This window comes from Psittacula echo (genome assembly GCF_963264785.1).
Source record: "Psittacula echo genome assembly, chromosome: Z".
NCBI lineage: Eukaryota > Metazoa > Chordata > Aves > Psittaciformes > Psittacidae > Psittacula > Psittacula echo.
This window is the reverse complement of record NC_137742.1, coordinates 6,745,687-6,765,807: the sequence shown is the minus strand read 5'-3', so window position 1 is coordinate 6,765,807 and position 20,121 is coordinate 6,745,687. Positions and strand designations below refer to the sequence as shown.

General features: G+C 38.0%; 1 protein-coding gene across 7 annotated transcripts in view; it reads left to right on the top strand.

Annotated features, from left to right (window-relative positions):
* The window catches only part of PIK3C3 (phosphatidylinositol 3-kinase catalytic subunit type 3), an 80,690-nt gene that overhangs the window by 10,730 nt on the left and 49,839 nt on the right, over window positions 1-20,121 (top strand). For 4 of the 7 annotated variants that reach the window (XR_013958743.1, XM_080637700.1, XM_080637703.1 and 1 more), the window contains 12 exons: window positions 178-264; window positions 1,558-1,653; window positions 7,950-8,021; window positions 8,427-8,519; window positions 9,116-9,220; window positions 9,697-9,789; window positions 10,429-10,614; window positions 11,741-11,895; window positions 13,121-13,208; window positions 14,254-14,321; window positions 17,318-17,423; window positions 18,260-18,376. Coding sequence is in view for 6 of the 7 variants with exons in the window: in XM_080637700.1 (XP_080493826.1) it covers window positions 178-264; window positions 1,558-1,653; window positions 7,950-8,021; window positions 8,427-8,519; window positions 9,116-9,220; window positions 9,697-9,789; window positions 10,429-10,614; window positions 11,741-11,895; window positions 13,121-13,208; window positions 14,254-14,321; window positions 17,318-17,423; window positions 18,260-18,376 (1,266 nt within the window). In the remaining variant the exon portion in view is untranslated. The remainder of the gene's footprint in view (window positions 1-177; window positions 265-1,557; window positions 1,654-7,949; window positions 8,022-8,426; window positions 8,520-9,115; window positions 9,221-9,696; window positions 9,790-10,428; window positions 10,615-11,740; window positions 11,896-13,120; window positions 13,209-14,253; window positions 14,322-17,317; window positions 17,424-18,259; window positions 18,377-20,121) is intronic. The other 3 variants (XM_080637701.1, XM_080637704.1, XM_080637702.1) reach the window with 2 other exon arrangements.

Sequence of the window (20,121 nt, the reverse complement as noted above, 5' to 3'; positions counted from 1 at the left end):
AGCCGTTTATAACGATCTACTGTGTGGCCCCTGTACAAGCATTTTTTCCAATTCCTTTATTTTTTCCCTTTCCTTTATTTTCCCCCTTGATTTCATGTTAGTGTCCCTGTTAAATTGTAATTTTTATGCTCTGCTTTTTTCCTTGCTCTGAGCCATTTAATTGTGTTTTTCATGCAGCTCACCAAGTCTCATCGGCAAGGTCACATGGTGAAAGTGGACTGGTTGGACAGACTGACCTTTAGAGAAATAGAAATGATCAATGAGGTAGGTACATGAACTTTTTTTGATCTTGCTGACACAGAACCTTTACTTAGGAGGCTGAACTTGAAGTGTTTTTCCTACTTTTCTTCAGCTGTCTGTGTATACGATAAAGGAAAATAGTTCTTTAAGCTTCTAAAGTTGATTTTACTTGGGCAGTAATGAGAATTGTAGAACCATAGAATGGTTTGTATTGGAGGGCACCTGCAAGGCTCATGGAGTTCAAACCCCCAGCACTAAGCAGGGACATCTTCAACTAGATCAGGTTGCTCACAGCCACAGTTTGTTTGGTTTTGGTTGTTTTTTAAATATTCATGCAAGACCTGAATGAGGTGTTAACCCTCATTAGGCAAAATCACCCCCTAAACATTTAACTAATTATACTCATCTTGCACAACAGAACAAAGAGCTTTGCGCTCTTGAGATTTTAGTTGCCTCATTTATAATTAGACCTCTGGGAATCTGATTATTTTTGAACTTAAATTTTTATAAACCCTCAGAACTGAGCCTATATATTTTTTTTCCTTCTTCCCTTTTTCTTTCCTTTTTCTCCCTTTCTGTTCAGAAAACTAAAAATTACTGATTGCTAGTGCTGTATCTGAAATGCAGAACCAGTTTGTGCTGGAAAGTCAATCCATTATTAATGCATAAAACAAACTTGATTTGCTCAATATTAAAGGAAATGCTTGTTTTCATTGTTAATCGTGTGTTCCTGGTGGTGGTTATGTATAACTTCTTTCTTGTTTTGCACCTAGATTTTAAAATTGTGAGCCCTTTTTCTAGGCAAAGGATTTCAAAAACGCATCCATGGGCAAATCTTCCTCTGAAAGTGAATGAGTTGCAAATCTAATCTTCTAACCCAAGTTTAATTTGTCTCTTTCATGGTGTTATCTAAAAAAGTTCTGGTATTTTGTCTTCTGGTTTTTGACCCTTATATATGTAATTGTGTGTAATGATTTTTTAAATCACACGCAAAACCCCAACTGTCATCTGGTTATTCTTCATTGCCTTTTTTCAGACCTTTAGTCTGCAGCCACAAGTTGCTGATGAAAACAACGTGGTTTTATCTGTTACATATGGATATTTATCATGAAGTAGAAATATAAGGAAGTAAGAATGTCAGGAAGAAGGTGATGTGATCTGAAGTAGTAGCAGTTATTCAGTTATTCATAACACAACAACTGATAATCTAATTAATCAGTTATAGCACAAAGGAAGTAGGGTAATTGCTGTGCTGAGGACACTGAAGATTGATGCACTTTAATACATGATACACACCTGTGTTGGTTCTCTTCTCAGAGGGAAAAGCGAAGTTCTAACTTTATGTACCTGATGATTGAATTCCGTTGCGTCAAGTGCGATGATAAAGAATATGGAATAGTTTACTACGAAAAGGTATGCGCCTTGCAGGCTTTATGGTTGTCTTTAAAAAGCAGCATATGCACCTAAAATGGATGTTTTTTTCTGCTGAGGTGAAATATTCCTCTGTAGCATGGTGGCAGACAGCTGTCAGTGGCAACTGTTTGTGTGCATACAAATCAAATAGTATAGATGTAACAAGATTGGAGAAGTGAATCGTTCATGTAATACAGTTCAAGATCACAGAATTTAGTAAGTGTGAATGATTAAAAACTTTTTGATTTATGGCTCCTTTGGTCACCCAGCAGCACTTTTGGAGTAGCTGTATGTAAAATTATGTCTTATATCAGGAAGAAATGTACCTGTATTGATTGGTAACTTTATAAAAGATAAAACTTTGCATAGGAGCTCTCCTCATGAACATTTGCTCTAAAATGAACAGATTTAAAAGTTTAGCCTTTCATGCTGAAAATGCTTTGAAAGTCAAGTAAAAGACTCGATTGTAATGTCTTGCATTTTCCTGTTAACAAAACAAATCTCCAAAGCAGTGCCTTCATTGGTTTTTATGAGTTCAGCTTTAATGAAATGAAGGATTAACACTGAGCTTAACAATCAGTGTGGCATTACTGGTACTTTTCGGGACCTGTGTATTGTGGAAAGATCCACTGAAATAGAAAAAGCAGTAAATCTGTAGTCTGGTTAAAAAAAAAACAACAATTGTCAGTGATTGTCTTAAAAAAATCAGCATGTATTCATTCATAAGAATTCATAAAGTGCAACTTTATGGGAAAGAGAAGGTAGAAAAAGAGACTGGAGACCTGTTGGGGTCAGACACTAACTTTAAGCAGCATCCATTTTGAGAATGTTAAAAAATCTCAGTACACGTGATGTTAATGCAACAGAAGATGGGTTACAGTTATTACTACGTATGTAACAACATTGACAGTTGATCTGTACAAAAGAACTCTGATTTAATTGAAGATTCTTGATGAAGGTACTGAAAATACAGTAATAAATGCAAAAAGCAGGATTCTGCAAAAAGCAGGATTCCACAAAAAGTTCTGAGAAGGCACAGAGCAGAATCTGCCTCAGCTGTTTGATCTGTTGCATGTTAAAGCTTGTGAATGTTTGAAAAAAGAACTGTTTAAATGCTGTTAATCTAACTTTTTGAATGAATGTGGCACTGAACAACAGTAATCTTTGAACTTATTTTAACAGAGATGCCATGATAAAAGAAACTGTTGAGGTTGTTTTTCAAATTGCTACAAGTCATAATGAAAATAAGTGGCTGTTTGAGATATTTTCCAGGCCCTTGTAAGAGCTGTGTCTTGCAGACATGATATAAAAATAATGCATGTGGACATCCACACTCCATCCACGTATGCTGTATAGTGGTAGCTGCATTTGTAATGCTACTGGAGGAAGTAGTAGTTCCATGTGGCACTTGGTGTCTCCTCTCACAATGTGAGGCAAATGTATCCAGTGTGTTTTGAGGGGGGGAGTATCATGTAAGTGTGTTTTTGTTTTGATTTGGGGTTTTTTCATTCATTGGGGTAGGGGGTATTGGTCATTGGTGTTTTGGTTTTTTTCTTTTGTTTGTTTGTTGCTTATTTTTTTTTTTTCCAGAGGAGGGGTTGGTTTGGGTCTCTTTTTTTTTTTTTCCCAGTTTGATGTGGGATATTTTGTTGGTTTTTTCCTGGATACTGGTAATTTTGATGAAAATGTGCCTTAGGAAGATGTCTAGGTTAACTGGAGCCTTTTTTTATGTGGACTGTAGTTGACAGTGAGACCTCTCCCCATCTTTCCAAGTCTCTTTGTCTTTAGGATAGTTTCATAGTGCTTCTAGACACTTACCCCAGAGCTAGCCATTGTGGAGGGACATTGCTATTACAGAGCTTGTGTAACAAATCATAATGAAACCTACAATGTGTCAGATTCCTCCATGAAACAAAATAAAGTTGTTTACTTCTGTGGAAATCAGGGAAGTATGTGCCTGGAGGATATAATAGGATATGGTCAAAATATCAAGCCACTTTACTGACCACTAGCTTTTTACACTAGAAGGTGCTGTACTTCTGACAAGCGCAGACTCATAAGCATGGCTAGTGAGGGGCTTTATGTTGTATTGGCTCTTCTATAGTTGAATGAGACAATCCTGAAAATGATTTCTCTCCCTTGCCTTCAGAAACATACCATTATAGATGAATTATTCCTGATTTACACATGCAACTTCTTTTGTCATCATTATGGTTTTACAGATGTGCAAGGTGTAGGAAAGAAGATTCAGACTTCAAGCATGCATTTTTCTTTCAAGAGATGCTTCTGAAGCATATTAAAAGTGTATGGAAGAAAATAACTGTGAATTGGCTGCTCTTGTGGAAATAAAGTCATTGAATGTGCAATAGCAGATGTTACAGCTATAACTAACTGCAGTTTGAGGGATTTGTTGTTACGAAGTAGCTTTTCAGCAAGTTCTTGACCCTTTTCTGGCAGCAGTAGGAAACGATACATAAATTAGTGCCTATCTTCTCAGTTTTGTCATGCTTCAATTACATATCTGGCATCACCAATCCAGTATATTGAGCCTAATGAAAGTAGGTTCTGTTGTCACCTGCCTGTGACCGATAGTAGAAGTGGAGATTACTTGTCACAGTTTTGTTGATAAATTTGTTTTCAAGTGTTTATGAAGAACTAGCCTGTTAAACAGTGGCTGATAGAATTTGAGATTCTTTGGCTCCACATTCAATTACAATGAAGTGAAGTGGCAATGGCTCTTTCCATGTTCTCTGTTAACTTAATTTTAATACAGCATTCAAGACGTGAAGGATAGCAGTCTGCTAGTGTCGAGAACATTGCTTCTAATGCTCCGTTTAGACAAAAAACAGTGTGATTTTCCAAGTGTAAATAACGCCCACATTTATCAATAATGTGATTTTGTGCAGGTATCAAGGGAAACTTTTGTTTGAATAAATATATCGATTGCACTGCAAGTTTATTTAGAAAGTTGGTAGTCTAATTATTAGAGTATTTTTTCATGGCTTGAAAGAAAATGTAATGTCTACAGCATTGGGTGGCCATTTACTTTTTGTGGGGAAGGAGTTGGATGCCATTTGCATTACTTGAAACGGTATTTGGCTAAAGAATAAGATAAATAGAACCTCCTTGTTAATTGATATTCTGAAACTGATTTTCAGGAAAGTGCAGAACCATTTTACTGGTTCAGAAAATTTTTCTGAATTTCTTAAATGGACCATATTGTTTATATAAGTCACACACACTGGTCTTAATGTGGTGAAATACATCTAGAGCTCTGTGACATAGTACTTTAAAGCCAGTTAATGCTATTTAGTATGGATGTTGCTGTTGTTTCCCAGTGACAAAACTGCATCTCAAATTATTTCTGTGTTAGCAAGTAATGCAGCCAAGAGGAGCAGATTTACACAATGAAGAGGTTGCTGAAGGCCCAGCGTCTATACTGTGTTTTAGGCTTGGGACTTGCTTTAGTCAAGTCACACGCAGTCACACCTACAGGTTGGGCAGAGAAGAGATTCAGAGCAGCCCTGAGGAGAAGGACTTGGGGGTGTTGCTCGATGAGAAGCTGAACATGAGCCGGCTTCAGTGTGCACTCACAGCCCAGAAAGCCAACCGTATCCTGGGGTGCATCAAAAGGAGCGTGGCCAGCAGGTTGAAGGAGGTGATCTTGCTCCTCTACTCTGCTCTTGTGAGACCTCACTTGGAGTATTGTGTGCAGTTCTGGTGTCCTCAACATAAAAAAGACATGGAACTGTTGGAACAAGTCCAGAGGAGGGCCACGAGGATGATCAGGGGACTGGAGCACCTCTCGTATGAAGACAGGCTGCGAAAGTTGGGGCTGTTCAGCCTGGAGAGGGCTGTGTGGAGACCTCAGAGCAGCCTTCCAGTATCTGAAGGGGGCCTACAAGGATGCTGGGGATGGGCTATTCATCAGGGACTGTAGTGACAGGACAAGGGGTAACAGATTCAAACTTAAACAGGGGAAGTTTAGACTGGATATAAGGAGGAAGTTCTTTATTGTTAGAGTGGTGAGGCACTGGAATGGGTTGCCCAGGGGAGTTGTGAATGCTTCATCCCTGGTGGTGTTCAAGGCCCGGTTGGACAGAGCCTTGAGTGACATGGTTTAGTGTGAGGTGTCCCTGCCCATGGCAGGGGGTTGGAACTAGATGATCTTAAGGTCCTTTCCAACCCTAACTGTTCTATGATTCTGTGATTCTAAGTCCCATTTGCTGAATGTTAGCAGTTGGACGTTATTACATATTTCTAAAACTTCCATGATGTGAACTAAAGCTCACTGCATGGTGATGATCAGGAGAGACACTTCAACAGCACACTGTTGATCAAATTCAAATGCTAATTTAGAGTTGACTCTCAAGCATTGGTATGAGTTTCTAAGTTTGTATGGTCATGGTCACAGTTATCCATGTCATGATCTCCCAGGTATGACAGAGAATTAGAGCTGCATATTAATCTAATTGGAAGGGAAGTTAAACACCTGACATCCTTCACAGGCAAACTAATGGCATTGTGCCTTCTTGAGGATTTCATTAAATAGTCCATTCTGAAAATGTAAGTCATGCAGTGACTTGTCCCATGAATGCTTGCTCCAGCCCCTGCAGTATCTCTGTGGCCTCCTCTGGACTTGCTCCAACAGCTCCACCTCCCTCTTGTGCTGTTGCCCCAGAGCTGGACCAGGACTGCAGGGGAGGGGTCTCCCCAGAGCGCAGCAGTGGGGGGAGAATCCGCTACCTTGACTGCTGCTCAGCACACAAAGGAGTTCCGGGCTTAAGCATCTCATCCCCCAACACTGCCAAGTTCTTCCTCTCAGGGCTGCTCTCAGCCCATTCTCCCTCAGCCTGTATTTGTGCTTTGGATTGCCCTGACTAGATGGAGCATCTTGCACTTGACCTGGTTGAACGTCATGAGGTTTGCACATTCTGTGCAATTACATCAAAGCTAAGTTTGTTATTTAGGCAGTGTAGTTTTAAAATGGAGAAACTGTAAGGTAATGTCCTCTTTGTCCTCTTCAGTGTTTGTATGGATACCTGTTTTAAAGACTGATAGGAAAAGCAGTCCTGCTCATGTTCTGGCAGCCACAGCCAGATTTTATGCATATTTCCCTTAAATAGGAGGGTCGTGAGTGTAGTTACCATCATCATTTGACTGTAAAATTTTTACTTCAGGAGGGCATAGCACACTGATAAATGTAATAGGAGTGGCTTCCTGAATATGCGTTTTAATAATAAGAGATCTTTTACTGTAGGCAGCAACACAAAATTTATGTAGAAAAAAAAATTCTCCTTGAAGGTTAATGGCAATTTTAACTCCTGTGTCTCATTGGTGATGAATGATTCTTTTCTTTCCCTTAATGCAAGCCACTTACTTCTTTGAAAGTTACTTCTGAAAAGTATAAAATCAAAGCCATCCCAGGAGGCATATGTGATCGGAAAAGCAGCAGGGAGGAAAAAGCAGTATAGAGGTAGAAGCAAACCTGAGTAAATTATCTCAACCTTACATTTTTGAATGGAATGTTGGTATGTCACAAAAACTTTATTCTGAAGTGGAATTTTCTCCAAAATAAGTGAGAACAGACTAAGTATAAATACAGCATAGCAGATACTGCGCTGGTGTTGTTTTTCTGTTCTGCTGGTTTTATACTGTTTTTAAATGAAATATTCTTCCGTAGATGGTGTCAATTAATGCTGAATTATGCTTCTAAGGTAAAAAAAAAAGGAACAAAACTAAACTGCTGCGTGTGGCTGGAAGACAGAAACAAAGTTGCTCTTTTGTCATGTGTCAGGCTTTGTATTTTTTCCTTCTGCCTGATTCAAACAGGAAACATACAGCTTCTCCATTTCTCTCTACAGCAGCAGGTTAGAGTCTGCTAAGGAAAACTCATGGGCTTCTGTCATAGTGCTGCAGAGCAGCAGAGCTTGACTTTCTAGAAGAGACTGTCATGCTCTATGTGGAACCTGTTTTGGAGAGACACATATTTGCATGATAATTGCATGATGATTTTTCCACTCACCTATGTGTCAGCATGGTGGCAAGTTGCCAGGCTGCTTCTCCTCAGATGAACTTTCATCTGTCTTGCCACATTATTTACCATCTGACAAAAACTAACAGAAAAATAATCAGTTTCTTATTTTCTGTTCTCCCCTCTGTAAGTGTCAAAAGTCAGCAAGGTGCAGTTGCACCGTTCTTTCACTGTTGTATATTTTACAATGCAGTAGTATGTCATGTTCAGGGTTTTTTCCTAAAACTTGAGATGTATATGCCTTTAACTGTTTGTTATTTAGGATGGTGATGAGTTGTCTCCGATTTTAACAAATTCTGAGATTGTTAAGATTCCAGATCCCCAGATGTCAATGGTAAGTATGCTCCATGTCATACAATCTGTATTGTAATATTTTGCTAGTTTCAAAAACTTCCCTGTATTGCTGTCAAGTATTTTTAAACTCCAGTGGAAAGATGTATTTGACCAGTTAAGAAATATCAGAGAGCTTGATTTTCTCTATTTAATTCTTTTTTTCTGCTGCTACTAGATTAAGATACAAGAATTGATTAAGTGCCTATGTTCATCTTCTCCTTCCCATACCTAATGTGCTTGCTTCTGAGGAAAACAGAGAAGGGGGATTGTTGGCAAAAGAAGTGAGAGGGTGGGAATATAGGGAGCTGAAGAAAAGAAACTTAGAGGATGGTATAGTAAGTCTTGGTCACTTTGTCTGTTAAAATATTTTCTCCCTATACTCTCTTGTATGTTGTCTTTCGTGTAGACAGTGCCTAAGTACAGTTCTAGAAAAGATTTCCATTATTGTGGATGCCAATTCAGTGGAACTGCTGGTATTGGCAGCTTTGGGAACCTTAATGTAAGTGGGCTTCTACTGGCAACACTGTTTGAGCACTGTGTAATCTAACACTGCAAGAGCAAGTCTGACAATGCTGAAAATTGCCTTGGCTGCTGAAGTCTTGTTGGCACTGTGGCTCCTCTTGTGGCTCCTACTGTTGCTAACATGGTATTAACAGTGGGAAAACTTTTTGAGGCATTTTTCTTGCATACAAAGCTTTATACTGCAAACATCCTAAAAAATGTCAGTGGCTAGCAGGTTTGAGTGCTGTTGAAATCACAGATGTGTTGACTGAAATGCTTAAATTTTGCAGCAGTTCTCCAAAAGACAAGATAAGGTTTGTATTGTGTGAAGTAAAAAAAAAAAAAAAAAAAAAAATCCAAACCAAACCAAAAACCTCAAAACCCTCAACAACCCTCCACGTGTTATTAAAGGAGTTCCTTCTAAAACAGCAACAAAACAAAAAATCCAGAAGACTCTGTAGTTTTAGGTGTGAATTTTAATTGCTACGCATTATTTAAGATACTGGTGAATCTCTGCTAGCTGGTTTTGTTTCAGTACTGATTTTCCTCTGGAGTTTAAGTGGTTGTAAATACTGACTTACCTTCTGCATTTAGGAGAACTTAGTAGAAAGCAAACATCACAAGCTTGCTCGAAGTTTAAGAAGTGGACCTTCTGATCATGATCTGAAGCCTAATGCAGCTACACGAGATCAGCTCAATGTAAGTCAGTCATGTGGTGGTTAAATTGGGTTTCATTAGGTAGGTTGGTATTAATTTGTGATGACAATTTAAGGAAAATACAGTCCGTTTTAGTTGATAGAAAGTTATTAATTAAGAAATGTTAAGTGCATCTTAAAAGTAATTAGACGGATCCAGCTCAGAAAGGAGCAGAAAGTACGTGCTCATTTTTTTGTGAAACAGTTTAGGGGTCATAAGAATGCTTATTGTGCACATCATGTAAGTGTTAGTGGTCTTAAAGTAACTGTATTTGCCTACACTGCCAGTTCAATCAACTACATAACTGAGGAGCATCACCATGATAGCATGCAGACAGTGTGTTTTTGGAAAGCTTTTTTTTTTTCCCCAGTTATTTTTGTGTGTTTTCAGTGTTGTGCTTTGTCACTGTGTAATCTTTTAACTTGTTAATTGTATCTGTTCATGTTTTTAAACTGACTTTCTGACTATGTACCTAATAGATCATAGTGAGTTATCCACCAACAAAGCAGCTAACGTACGAGGAACAGGATCTAGTTTGGAAATTCAGATATTACCTTACTAATCAGGAAAAGGTAAGTTGAATGATTTAAGAGGGCGTATTAATGCAAGAGAGGCTTCATCTGGCACTCACTACAGTGACCTGTCCTTGCAGAGATACAGAGCTTCAGTGTCTTAGAAGCTAATCAAGATTATTTTAACTTCTTCTACAGCGTTACCAATTTAAAACTTAGTGCATTTTCCCTCATAAATAATGTAAACTGCAGGGGTCTTTATACAAAACATCAAATGTCAGCTCAAAATACCAGTGTTGCCAATTTTGTCTTCAGCAACGAAAAAAAACTTAGAGGAGCTTCTTCATCCCTTTTGGACAAGGATTAGTGTGACAAGAATAAGTAGCAGCACACCAAAAGACCAAAGTAAATTGAATAACTCATAATCTCCCAGCAGTGGGCACTTTTGATGTAGTGGTAATTGTGGTAAGGTAGTAACCATTGGCTTTACATTTTAGTTAGAAGATAGCTCAGCTGCAGTGTTTTGGGGCATATTAAAACAATCCAATATTGTATTGTTACTTCAGTAAGGTTCTCCAGGCCTGTGCTTTTATGTAAGTATAGTCTGAATCTAGTTCTTAATGTGAAACATTAATTTCTGAAATTGACTGTTTAGCCTGACTTTTTCACTGATGGATTCTCCAATCTTTTCCTGTTTAGGCTTTGACAAAGTTCTTAAAATGTGTCAACTGGGACCTACCACAAGAAGCAAAGCAAGCACTGGAGCTGCTGGGCAAATGGAAGCCCATGGATGTGGAAGACTCTCTAGAACTTCTGTCATCTCACTTCTCCAATCCAACAGTTCGGCGCTATGCTGTTGCCAGGCTTCAACAGGCTGATGATGAGGTACTCATTGGTCTGTTGGTACATATGAAAGTCAGCTGGTCCAGGATTTTTAGTCTCACTGAGTACTTGAAATATTTGCTACTTTTTAAGGTATTTAAGTGAATGATAGTGATGGAAAATGAAAAAAAAAAATCACTGTGATGCTATTTACTGTGAGCTTTTTATGGAGCAAAGTGTTCACATTATTAAGTGGCACTCATTGATAATTGTCTTAGTGTGAACAGCCAGTGCTAGCTGGGTTTGTCAGACAAGGTGAAACAGCCGTATGTTCTCCCCAGAAACGAGTGGTAAATTTTGAATATTAACCTGCATAGAAGTGCTTTGAACTCAAATAGTCTACTAAAAGATTTCCAACAAATCCACCTGGTAAATTGAAGCAGTATATCATCATACTCTTTTAGCTGAAGGGAGTGCGTGGAAAAGCATCTGTAAAAATAAGGTGTTTCTAATTGTATACTGATTAGAATATGATGAGCTGTGATTTTTAAGTGGAGCCCACTTAATAGATGCTAATCTGTTGAATTTTAATTACCTATATAGTTTATTTTCTTTTGACAGTAGGAAAAAAATACGCTGAATATATTACTGTAACTGTTGAATCCTTGGCAATCAACAGAGTTTAAAATAGGGAGCATAAGAATATAGAATTTTTGCAAGCCTACTTCAATAGCCAAGGTCATACTGCTTTGACTTTAAAAATATACCTTTTATGAAACTTTTGATGGCAACTTACAGCAAGTTGAATAGTGGAGGGAGCAAATTTATTTCATTTATTTAAAGGTTTATTTTTGGCTGCTGGAAGCAAGTAGGGCAGCTTAACTAAAGGGAACATTATAGGTCATAATTGCATCTAAATATTTACTTAATAGCTTGTGCTACATAACACAAAATATTTTTGAGTAACACAAAAATAGTAGTGTGATAGTTCAGTATCCTTTGGGAGCCAAACACCATCCTATGCCAGTTTTTCTATTGTATATTGCTTGTTAGGAAGACCCTAATTTCCATTTCTTTATAGGTCACTAAATCCTGACTAAGTTTTTCTATAAATTTTGAAAACATATGGAGTCCTAGTCTGCTTTGACTGACCCCCTCAAATAATTCTCTTTTTTTTTATCTCCATGAGGATTTGCTGATGTACCTGCTGCAGTTAGTACAGGCACTGAAATATGAGAACTTTGATGACATAAAGAATGGACTGGAACCTAGCAAAAGGGACAGTCAAGGTTCAGTGTCGGAAAGCATGACAACATCTGGAACTAATGGTGCAGAAATAGACAGGTAAGAAACTTAGATTTCCAGTAGAACAGCAGAAACATGTTACATTGTAAGCACTCAAGATCTTTCTTCTTTTTAGGGATCATTGCGTATTCAACATCTTATTTTGTAATCTGAAGTGGTGACAAAAAATTAACCTTTCAGATTTCACAGAATGTATTTCCTGGCTACATACAGTTTACAGAGCAAACGTTCTTAATCTTGAAGTTGTGGCACTTGATCTTCCCGCATGAAGGAGACAACTTCTTGAGACAGGAAAAACACTGGCACCGCTTCCTTCTGTCCTTGAAAAAGCTAGGATGCCTTCAATGAAATTGGATGAGGCTCCACTTCCTACTTTCATTAAAGAATATGGATCTAAAAATCTCATCAGTCTAATATGGAAAGATTTTTTTTCCTGCTCCTGCAAAGGGTGTAGGGAGAGTACTGTGACCCTGAAGCAGCTTGGGAGCACGGTCTTTATTCTTGCAGGAACCCCAAAAAAAAGGCTGAAATATCTAATTAATATAGTATTAAGGTGCAAACAAACTTGATTAACCAAAGTCTCCTGTGAATATTTAATACAAATTTCCAGGATTTGTGGTTTTAAGCCTTAGCGTGCAATCATTTGTATCACTGGGGTATACTTTTTGTATTACAAGTATACTGCTTTTCATTGATCTTGCTGATAAGCTGTAGAGTGGGTGTCCTGGGATATATGGTATATCTTGAGGCTGCAATCACACTTAGACATTAGTAGAGCTGTTTGATTACTTCCTTTCAGGTAAATTTACTGTCTGATAATTTTGCCTTGCAAGCACTGGGTTTGTCTACTCTATTATCTGTAATTGCATTCCAGAGACGAGTGCTTGCAGGTGTTGTGTATTAGCAATTTCATCTGAAGAACATTTAAGAAAAGCTTATCCTGAAAATGCCGATTTGCTGAATTCCAATCTATGTCTGCTTATCTTTTATGGAAGATGAAACAAAATGCAAAGTTTGGTGTAAGGTGAAGGTCCTTCACAGCCATAAGCTTTGTAGCTATCCAGGCACAGATTTTTTTTTTTTTTTTGCTGTTTTCAGGAATTGCAGCTGTCAAAGTTGCTATTTTGCAGTTTGTTCTGAAAGAGGGTTGAGATAATACTTTCAAATATACTTCCAGTTTCCTGAATTTAGTATGCTGTGGAAGTGAAATGCATTCCAAGCAAGAACTTTGAGTCAAGCCAATTACATGTTTTGCTTTATGTAGTTCCCAGATAATGAGTCCTGTTCCACCTGTGTCCTCGCCACCTCTTACTTCTAAGACAAAGGAGCTTGCAGACAATGAAAACCTCGATGTAAGTCAAATGCTTTACCTTGTATTTTTGATACTTACTTAGTGACCTGGTACTAGATTTTGTTTGTGAATGTTTAAGTCTTTCTACTGCTGAGTACTTAAAGTGCTCATAGAACACAGATGTAAACTAAACGCTAAGAAAATGTTACAAGCCATCTATTTATGTACATGGTCACACTATCTAAAACTGGGGGACTGAGCATTGAATTCTTCACGAAATTAAAGTACTCAGTACTCTCCTTTAAAGGAGAAAATTACTGGAAAGTCTATCACATCCTGATTAGACACTAACAATTGCATGTGTTTGAGGTATTTTAAAGCAGTTTTTTTAATGGAAAACAGGTATCCAGAAGTTTTCATTTCCACAATTTGTTCTTTCTGAAGGCATATTCTTTCACATGGGTATCATCTTTCTTGAACTTCAGTGTTGATTTACATCTGCCAGGGATTATACTAAATTTATACCACAAGTCGAAGAGTAATAACAATGCAACTGGAGGGTCTCAGTACTCCATAGAAGATAAACCTCAAATTGAGCATATCAGTAATGACACACAGATTTCTTGTTAGCTGGGATATTAAACATTGAAAAACAGCTAAATGCTATATATCCTCTTACAGAGCTTTTTCTTCACATTAAAATGCAGAACACCTTGAAGGGTTTTCTGGTTCCAAAATGGGGTAGTAAATCCGTTTCAGAATTGAATCTTACAGCAAGGGATAATTGCATAGGAGGAAAGTGTAATATATTATAAAGAGAAATGTAACATTATTGTTGGAGAACATCATATACCTTTAACATGTTAGTACCTATATTACTGTAACAGCAGAACTTTTTTTACTTACAGTGTTGTTGCTGAATTTGGAAGAATATTAAAACTAATAATGATTTAGATATTAGGTTAGATTGGATTCAGATTTTAGAAGGGAATGGATCTCTCAGAACTCACTGCATTTATTTTGGGTTTTTTTCCTTAACTCTGGCACTCTCTGAAGTACTTAGATTTTTTTGTAACTTAATTTTGCTTTTCTTAAATCTTTTCCAGCAAGACCTTTGCACTTTCTTGATATCACGGGCATGCAAAAATTCCACGTTGGCAAACTACTTGTACTGGTATGTTAGAAATTAGCCATACTATATCAATGTCTAATTGAAATTAAAGCTGTGATGCACAGCAAAACATGACCTGTCTTGAAAACTTGAAAATCTCAATTTTTCTCAGGATGAAGTGGTAGATTTAAAACAATATGCATTTGAAGAGAATAGTTAGTAAAAGGAGGATGCTGTTTTTTAAAACGCACAAATAAGCTTTGCTTTTAGACGAAGGTGATCTGTAGTGCATTATGTAGTGTTACAAAAAAAAAAAGCTTAATTATAGTTTGTAAGGTGTCATTGAAATTGGGAGGAGATAAAGTTCATCATCTGCTCTGCTTTTCTGTTTGATTTGTATTTATAGTTTTTGACAGTGTTGGCTAGAATATTGAAGTTACGCACTTTATACTATACACAGTCAAGAGTGTATTTTATGAAGATTTGTAAAGCACTAATTTTTTTCTGGTAATTATTTTTTTAGATCCCATTTGTGGTTATATTATGAGCATAAACAATATGTCATTGCAGATATGTGCTTTCTTAAGGGAAATTTTAGATGTGTGTAGTTCATCTACATAGTGGACAGGTAAGATTACATAGCTAAGGATCTTGAGTCACTTCGGTGGTTTAAGAGTTGAAGCAGGTGCCTAAATTAGTCATCGGCGTGCTTCCTGAGTAAGCATTTGCACATAGGGATTCTCTTTTGAAGAAAGCTGAGATGAAGAGAGTTGTACTCTGAAAGTGTGTTTTTATGTGTATATATTAATATACAGACATATATGTATATACACAACACATACAGCTATTTACTTGCATATACACATGTATTTTAGCATAGAGAGCTTAAGTTTAGCCATGTAAAAGGCACCAAAGTCAAGCAATTCTAACTTGTATCCTTTGTAGATGTATCTGATAATTAAAAATGCCTAATACACGTGACCATATGTTAATGTGCTGTATTAACTACACATAAGTTGTGAATTGGGAATGGAGTATGGTATGTGATGTAAACCTACTGAACTATTTTTTATAAAATTCTTAGAAGAATCCTAGCCTATCCTGAAAGTGATTCCTTTTATGAATGTCTAAAGTTTTGTTATTTTATTACTTTTTTAGTAACTTACATTTAAAGATGCTTAAGTGCACAACTTTACTACAGTTTCTGAGTGTACTGCAATGGCTAAAGATAGTAGTATTTGGCTTCAGAAAAAAGTCCTATTAAGTTGAAATAGTTAGAATAATTGCAGGATCAGTTGATGTGGGTAGACGCCAAATGCTTGGTCTAATCAAATATTCATCATTAAGATATCATTAAGATAAGTGTTAGCTTTTTTCCACCTCATTGATAGAAACTGTGCACTTACATTTCAGCAGTGTCTCAAACATTCAGTCTACAGAAAGTTCAGACATCCAGAATTCTGAAGTTTCTGTCTTACGACTTAAAAATAAGCAAACAAAAAAATACACAAAAAACCCAAACAAACCCCAAACCAGACACCCCTCCAAATCAAAAATTGCAGTCAATTTATTCTTTGTTTTCTTTCCAGACATCTCAGTTTCTCAGTGACAGAATACAAATGTCACAGCCACTGTTTGAGCTGTTGTAGCCATAAATCCTCTTGGCTGCTGATCAATTGCTTGTTTCAACTTATCCAGACATGGCACGCACCTAAAATAATTAGTGGAAAAAGTACAATAACCCTTGAAAATCGAACTTCCTGCTCAGTCCCTTGTCATTGCAAAGTTTTCCTATCCTTATGCTTTAACACTGGCTACAGAAATCAGCGCTACTGCGTTTTTCTGTCTCCTCTTCAGATATATGAGGCACCTATCCAAGTTTGAAGCATTACTCTTACTCCTTGTTTCAAGACAGCTTTGAGAAACTGCTTAGGGCTTTTTAACAAATGAAGATGAAAGTGGCATGTTTCAGGGAAAACAGGAAGTAATGAATTACTTTTTGGTGCACAGCCTTTGTAAATATGGGCTTATTTATATACACATTCCTGCAATCCTCTCATTTTAGTGGAGGAATGGTGTACACAAATATATTAGCGAGGAAGTAAACTTCAGTTACAGATTTTGTTGAGATAAAACTAATGGCATTACATATTCCTTGTTTTAATTTATTTAATGTATTTTGTAATTGTAAGTAAGATTAGTCAAATCTGATCAGGTGTGAATGGCAGATCTCTAATCTTGTCCAATAATTATTCAGTTGCAAAGAAATTCTGCACAGGTGCATAAGGAAAGTGTAATTCTGGCTGTCAGCATAAAGTCCAAGTGTGTTTGAATGTGTAGAATCACTTTTAAATCCAAATGCAGTGTTTGGAAATTGACTGACTTGCTAATTTCTTCCTTTTTTTTTAATAGTGAGATTATATGTTTTTACTGGGTAGGACTAAGGGGTGGACTTAACAACAGAAACGCTTTCCATGCATAGCTACTTTTTGCTTTTCAGTGCTGCAAGGAGAAATAAGAACAAAAGGATTCCAAAAAACTGCTTATCAAATTTTCAGTAAAACTGTCCCAAATCGTTCCAGTTAAATCTTGTATCTGGATCATTATTTTAGAAATCTTTTTTTTGCAATGTAGACTTTCAGAGCTGCTTCAGGACCAATACTGTCACTTCCACCATTGCTAAAGGTAAAATAGGGAACAGATAGAATGAGATTCTTCTTGGTTTTTCAGTCACATTTTGTAGAGGGTAGTAGTAGCACAGTGCATTGCCTGTTCCTCCAGCCAACTGCTTGGTTAGAATGTTCCTATGATTTGGACTTCTGACTTGTTGTGTTTGAGTGATGCAACCTTACTGTAAGTGAAAGATCTCAGAAACCTTGATAAGCTATCCTGAGCCAAGTGGGAATTTGTGACTATGCGATTTGCGAGTTCATCTGTCGGTTGAGATACCATTCAAAGATCAACTTTATTTTTAGTTCCAGGCCTATGAAACAGGACTGCTGTATTTTACTCAAATTGCACCAGAATACAACATAACTTGGGTTGTTTTTATGCTGCAGGTATGTAATAGTGGAGTGTGAAGACCAAGACACTCAGCAGAGGGACCCAAAGACACATGAAATGTACTTAAATGTGATGAGAAGATTTAGTCAGGCTTTGCTGAAGGTAATGGCTTTGTGTAAGGAAATACACAGCAGTTTGGGATAATCATTCTTTAAAAAAGGCATAGGTGTCTACGAGCATGGCACGATTTTAAATCATAGGTGTTGAAATTTTGAAACGGCTTTCACTTCTGCTTGAATTTTGAATTTTGGGGGGTTTTTTGTAACTCAGACTACTGAAAAAAGAAACGTAACACACATTGAGAACTTTCATCTGTTTTATTACTTGCTCCTGTTAGTAAATCCTCTGCATTGTGTAATTAGCCTATTTTATTTACTATTTCTTTATTGGAAGTGCTTGTCCTTGCAGTGAAAATTAAGACAAATTGAGACCTTACTTTATATTCACAGTGTTGTTCTGTGTATCGGCAGCAGAGGATGCCAGAGCAGCAGGGAAAATAAAACCAAGAACCTTTGGTGAATTGCAAGCTATAATTTATAGTAGATATGCAGTCTTTCCTGATTTTTGTGTATCTCGCACTTCATGTGAATTCTGATTTTAGGAACGTTACTCAAATCTGACTCTTATACTGCAATAAGAATATTCCATGTGCTTAACCTTACCAGCTTATTTTGGCTATGTGAATAAGGTTTCTAACGCATGACTGTTCACCACTGAAATTGCTGATGCAAATTGAAGTGTCCTTGTAGGTCAGATAACTGATTGCTAGCTACAGTGATTCTGATTGTGCTTTACAGAAAATCCCTTTTGAATTGACAGGAAATTGATCATTATTCATTTACCTCTTAAAAGCCCAAAGGTCTAAGGATAAAGGAATAATTTCTAGATAAAATAATGACAGAACAAAGAATTAATTTTGTTTCTTTTAACTCACTTAGGGTGATAAGTCTGTCAGAGTTATGCGTTCGCTGTTGGCAGCCCAGCAGACATTTGTGGATCGGCTAGTTCATGTAATGAAAGCAGTGCAGCGTGAAAGTGGAAATCGTAAGAAAAAGGTAACTATAGGAGTGGAAAACTTATCTCTGTCTAGAATTTGACAATAGGAATATTAGCTTTTCACTAAAAATTCTTAGCACCAAGATTTGTAAGAGATGTCTATCTTATCCTGTAATAATTTCAGCTAAGTTTAAACAGATTTTGTAGAGGTTTAAGTAGGTCAAAGTTCTAAAGTGTTCTGAAAGTTTGTAGATGTGAAACAAAAGGAAGATAGGACAAAAAATTGAATTGTTGATGATACAACAGTGAACAAGTTGTAGGAGACATGGGAAGGTGGCAGAGGTTAATGTGCTGTGAGTGTTATGCCAGGACAGATAATGAAGTTTGACTAGCAGCAAGATTTCATTTGTTCCAGGAGCTAAAAAACTACTTTTGCTATTAGGAGTATGATTAGCAGAACTTTTGTCTTCTGTTTCATCTTGATGGAAAGGATTTCTGGTGCATTTTAAGTGAATTTGACAGATGGATATAGGGAAGAAGCAGGAACACCAGGGGGATTTCTATTATAGAATCATAGAATATTTAGGGTTGGAAAGGATCTTAAGATCATCAAGTTCCAGCCCCCTGCCATGGGCAGGGACACCCCACACTAAACCATGTCACCCAGGGCCTCATCCAACCTGGCCTTGAGCACCGCGAAGGATGGAGCATTCACAACCTCCCTGGGCAACCCATTCCAGTGCCTCACCACCCTAATAGTAAAGAATTTCTTCCTTATATCCAATCTAAACTTCCCCTGTTTAAGTTTGAACCCATTACCCCTTGTCCTGTCACTACAGTCCCTGATGAATAGTCCATCCCCAGCATCCCTGAAGGCCCCTTTCAGATACTGGAAGGCTGCTCTGAGGTCTCCATGCAGCCTTCTCTTCTCCAGGCTGAACAGCCCCAACTTTCTCAGCCTGTCTTAATACGAGAGGTGCTCCAGTCCCCTGATCATCGTCGTGGCCCTCCTCTGGACTTGTTCCAACAGTTCCATGTCCTTTTTATGTTGAGGACACCAGAACTGCACACAATACTCCAAGTGAGGTCTCATGAGAGCAGAGTAGAGGGGCAGGATCACCTCCTTCGACCTGCTGGTCACGCTCCTTTTGATGCAGCCCAGGATATGGTTGGCTTTCTGGGCTGCAAGCGCACACTGAAGCCGGCTCATGTTCATTTTCTCATCGACCAACACCCCCAAGTCCTTCTCTGCAGGGCTGCTCTGAATCTCCTCTCTGCCCAACATGTATCTGTGCCTGGGATTGCTCCGACCCAGGTGTAGAACCTTGCACTTGGCATGGTTAAACTTCATAAGGTTGTCATCAGCCCACCTCACAAGCGTGTCGAGGTCCCTCTGGATGGCATCCCTTCCCTCCGGTGTATCAACCGAACCACACAGCTTGGTGTCATCGGCAAACTTGCTGATGGCGCACTCAATCCCACTGTCCATGTCACCGACAAAGATGTTGAACAAGACCGGTTGTCGTGGTTTAAGCCCAGGCCGTAAATCAGAACCACAAAGTCCACTTCCCCCCCCACCTTTCTTCCCTCTGCTTCTGGAGGGACAGGGAGGAGAATCAATAGAATGCAACTCCCACGGGTTGAGATAAGAACAGTTTAATAACTAAGGTATAACACAAATCACTACTGCTACCACTAATAGTAATAATGATAAAGGAAATAACAAGGAAGAGAATACAACCGCTCACCAACTGGTACCTCACCCCCACCCCCACCCCCCCCCCCGCAGCTTTCTAGCCCTTCC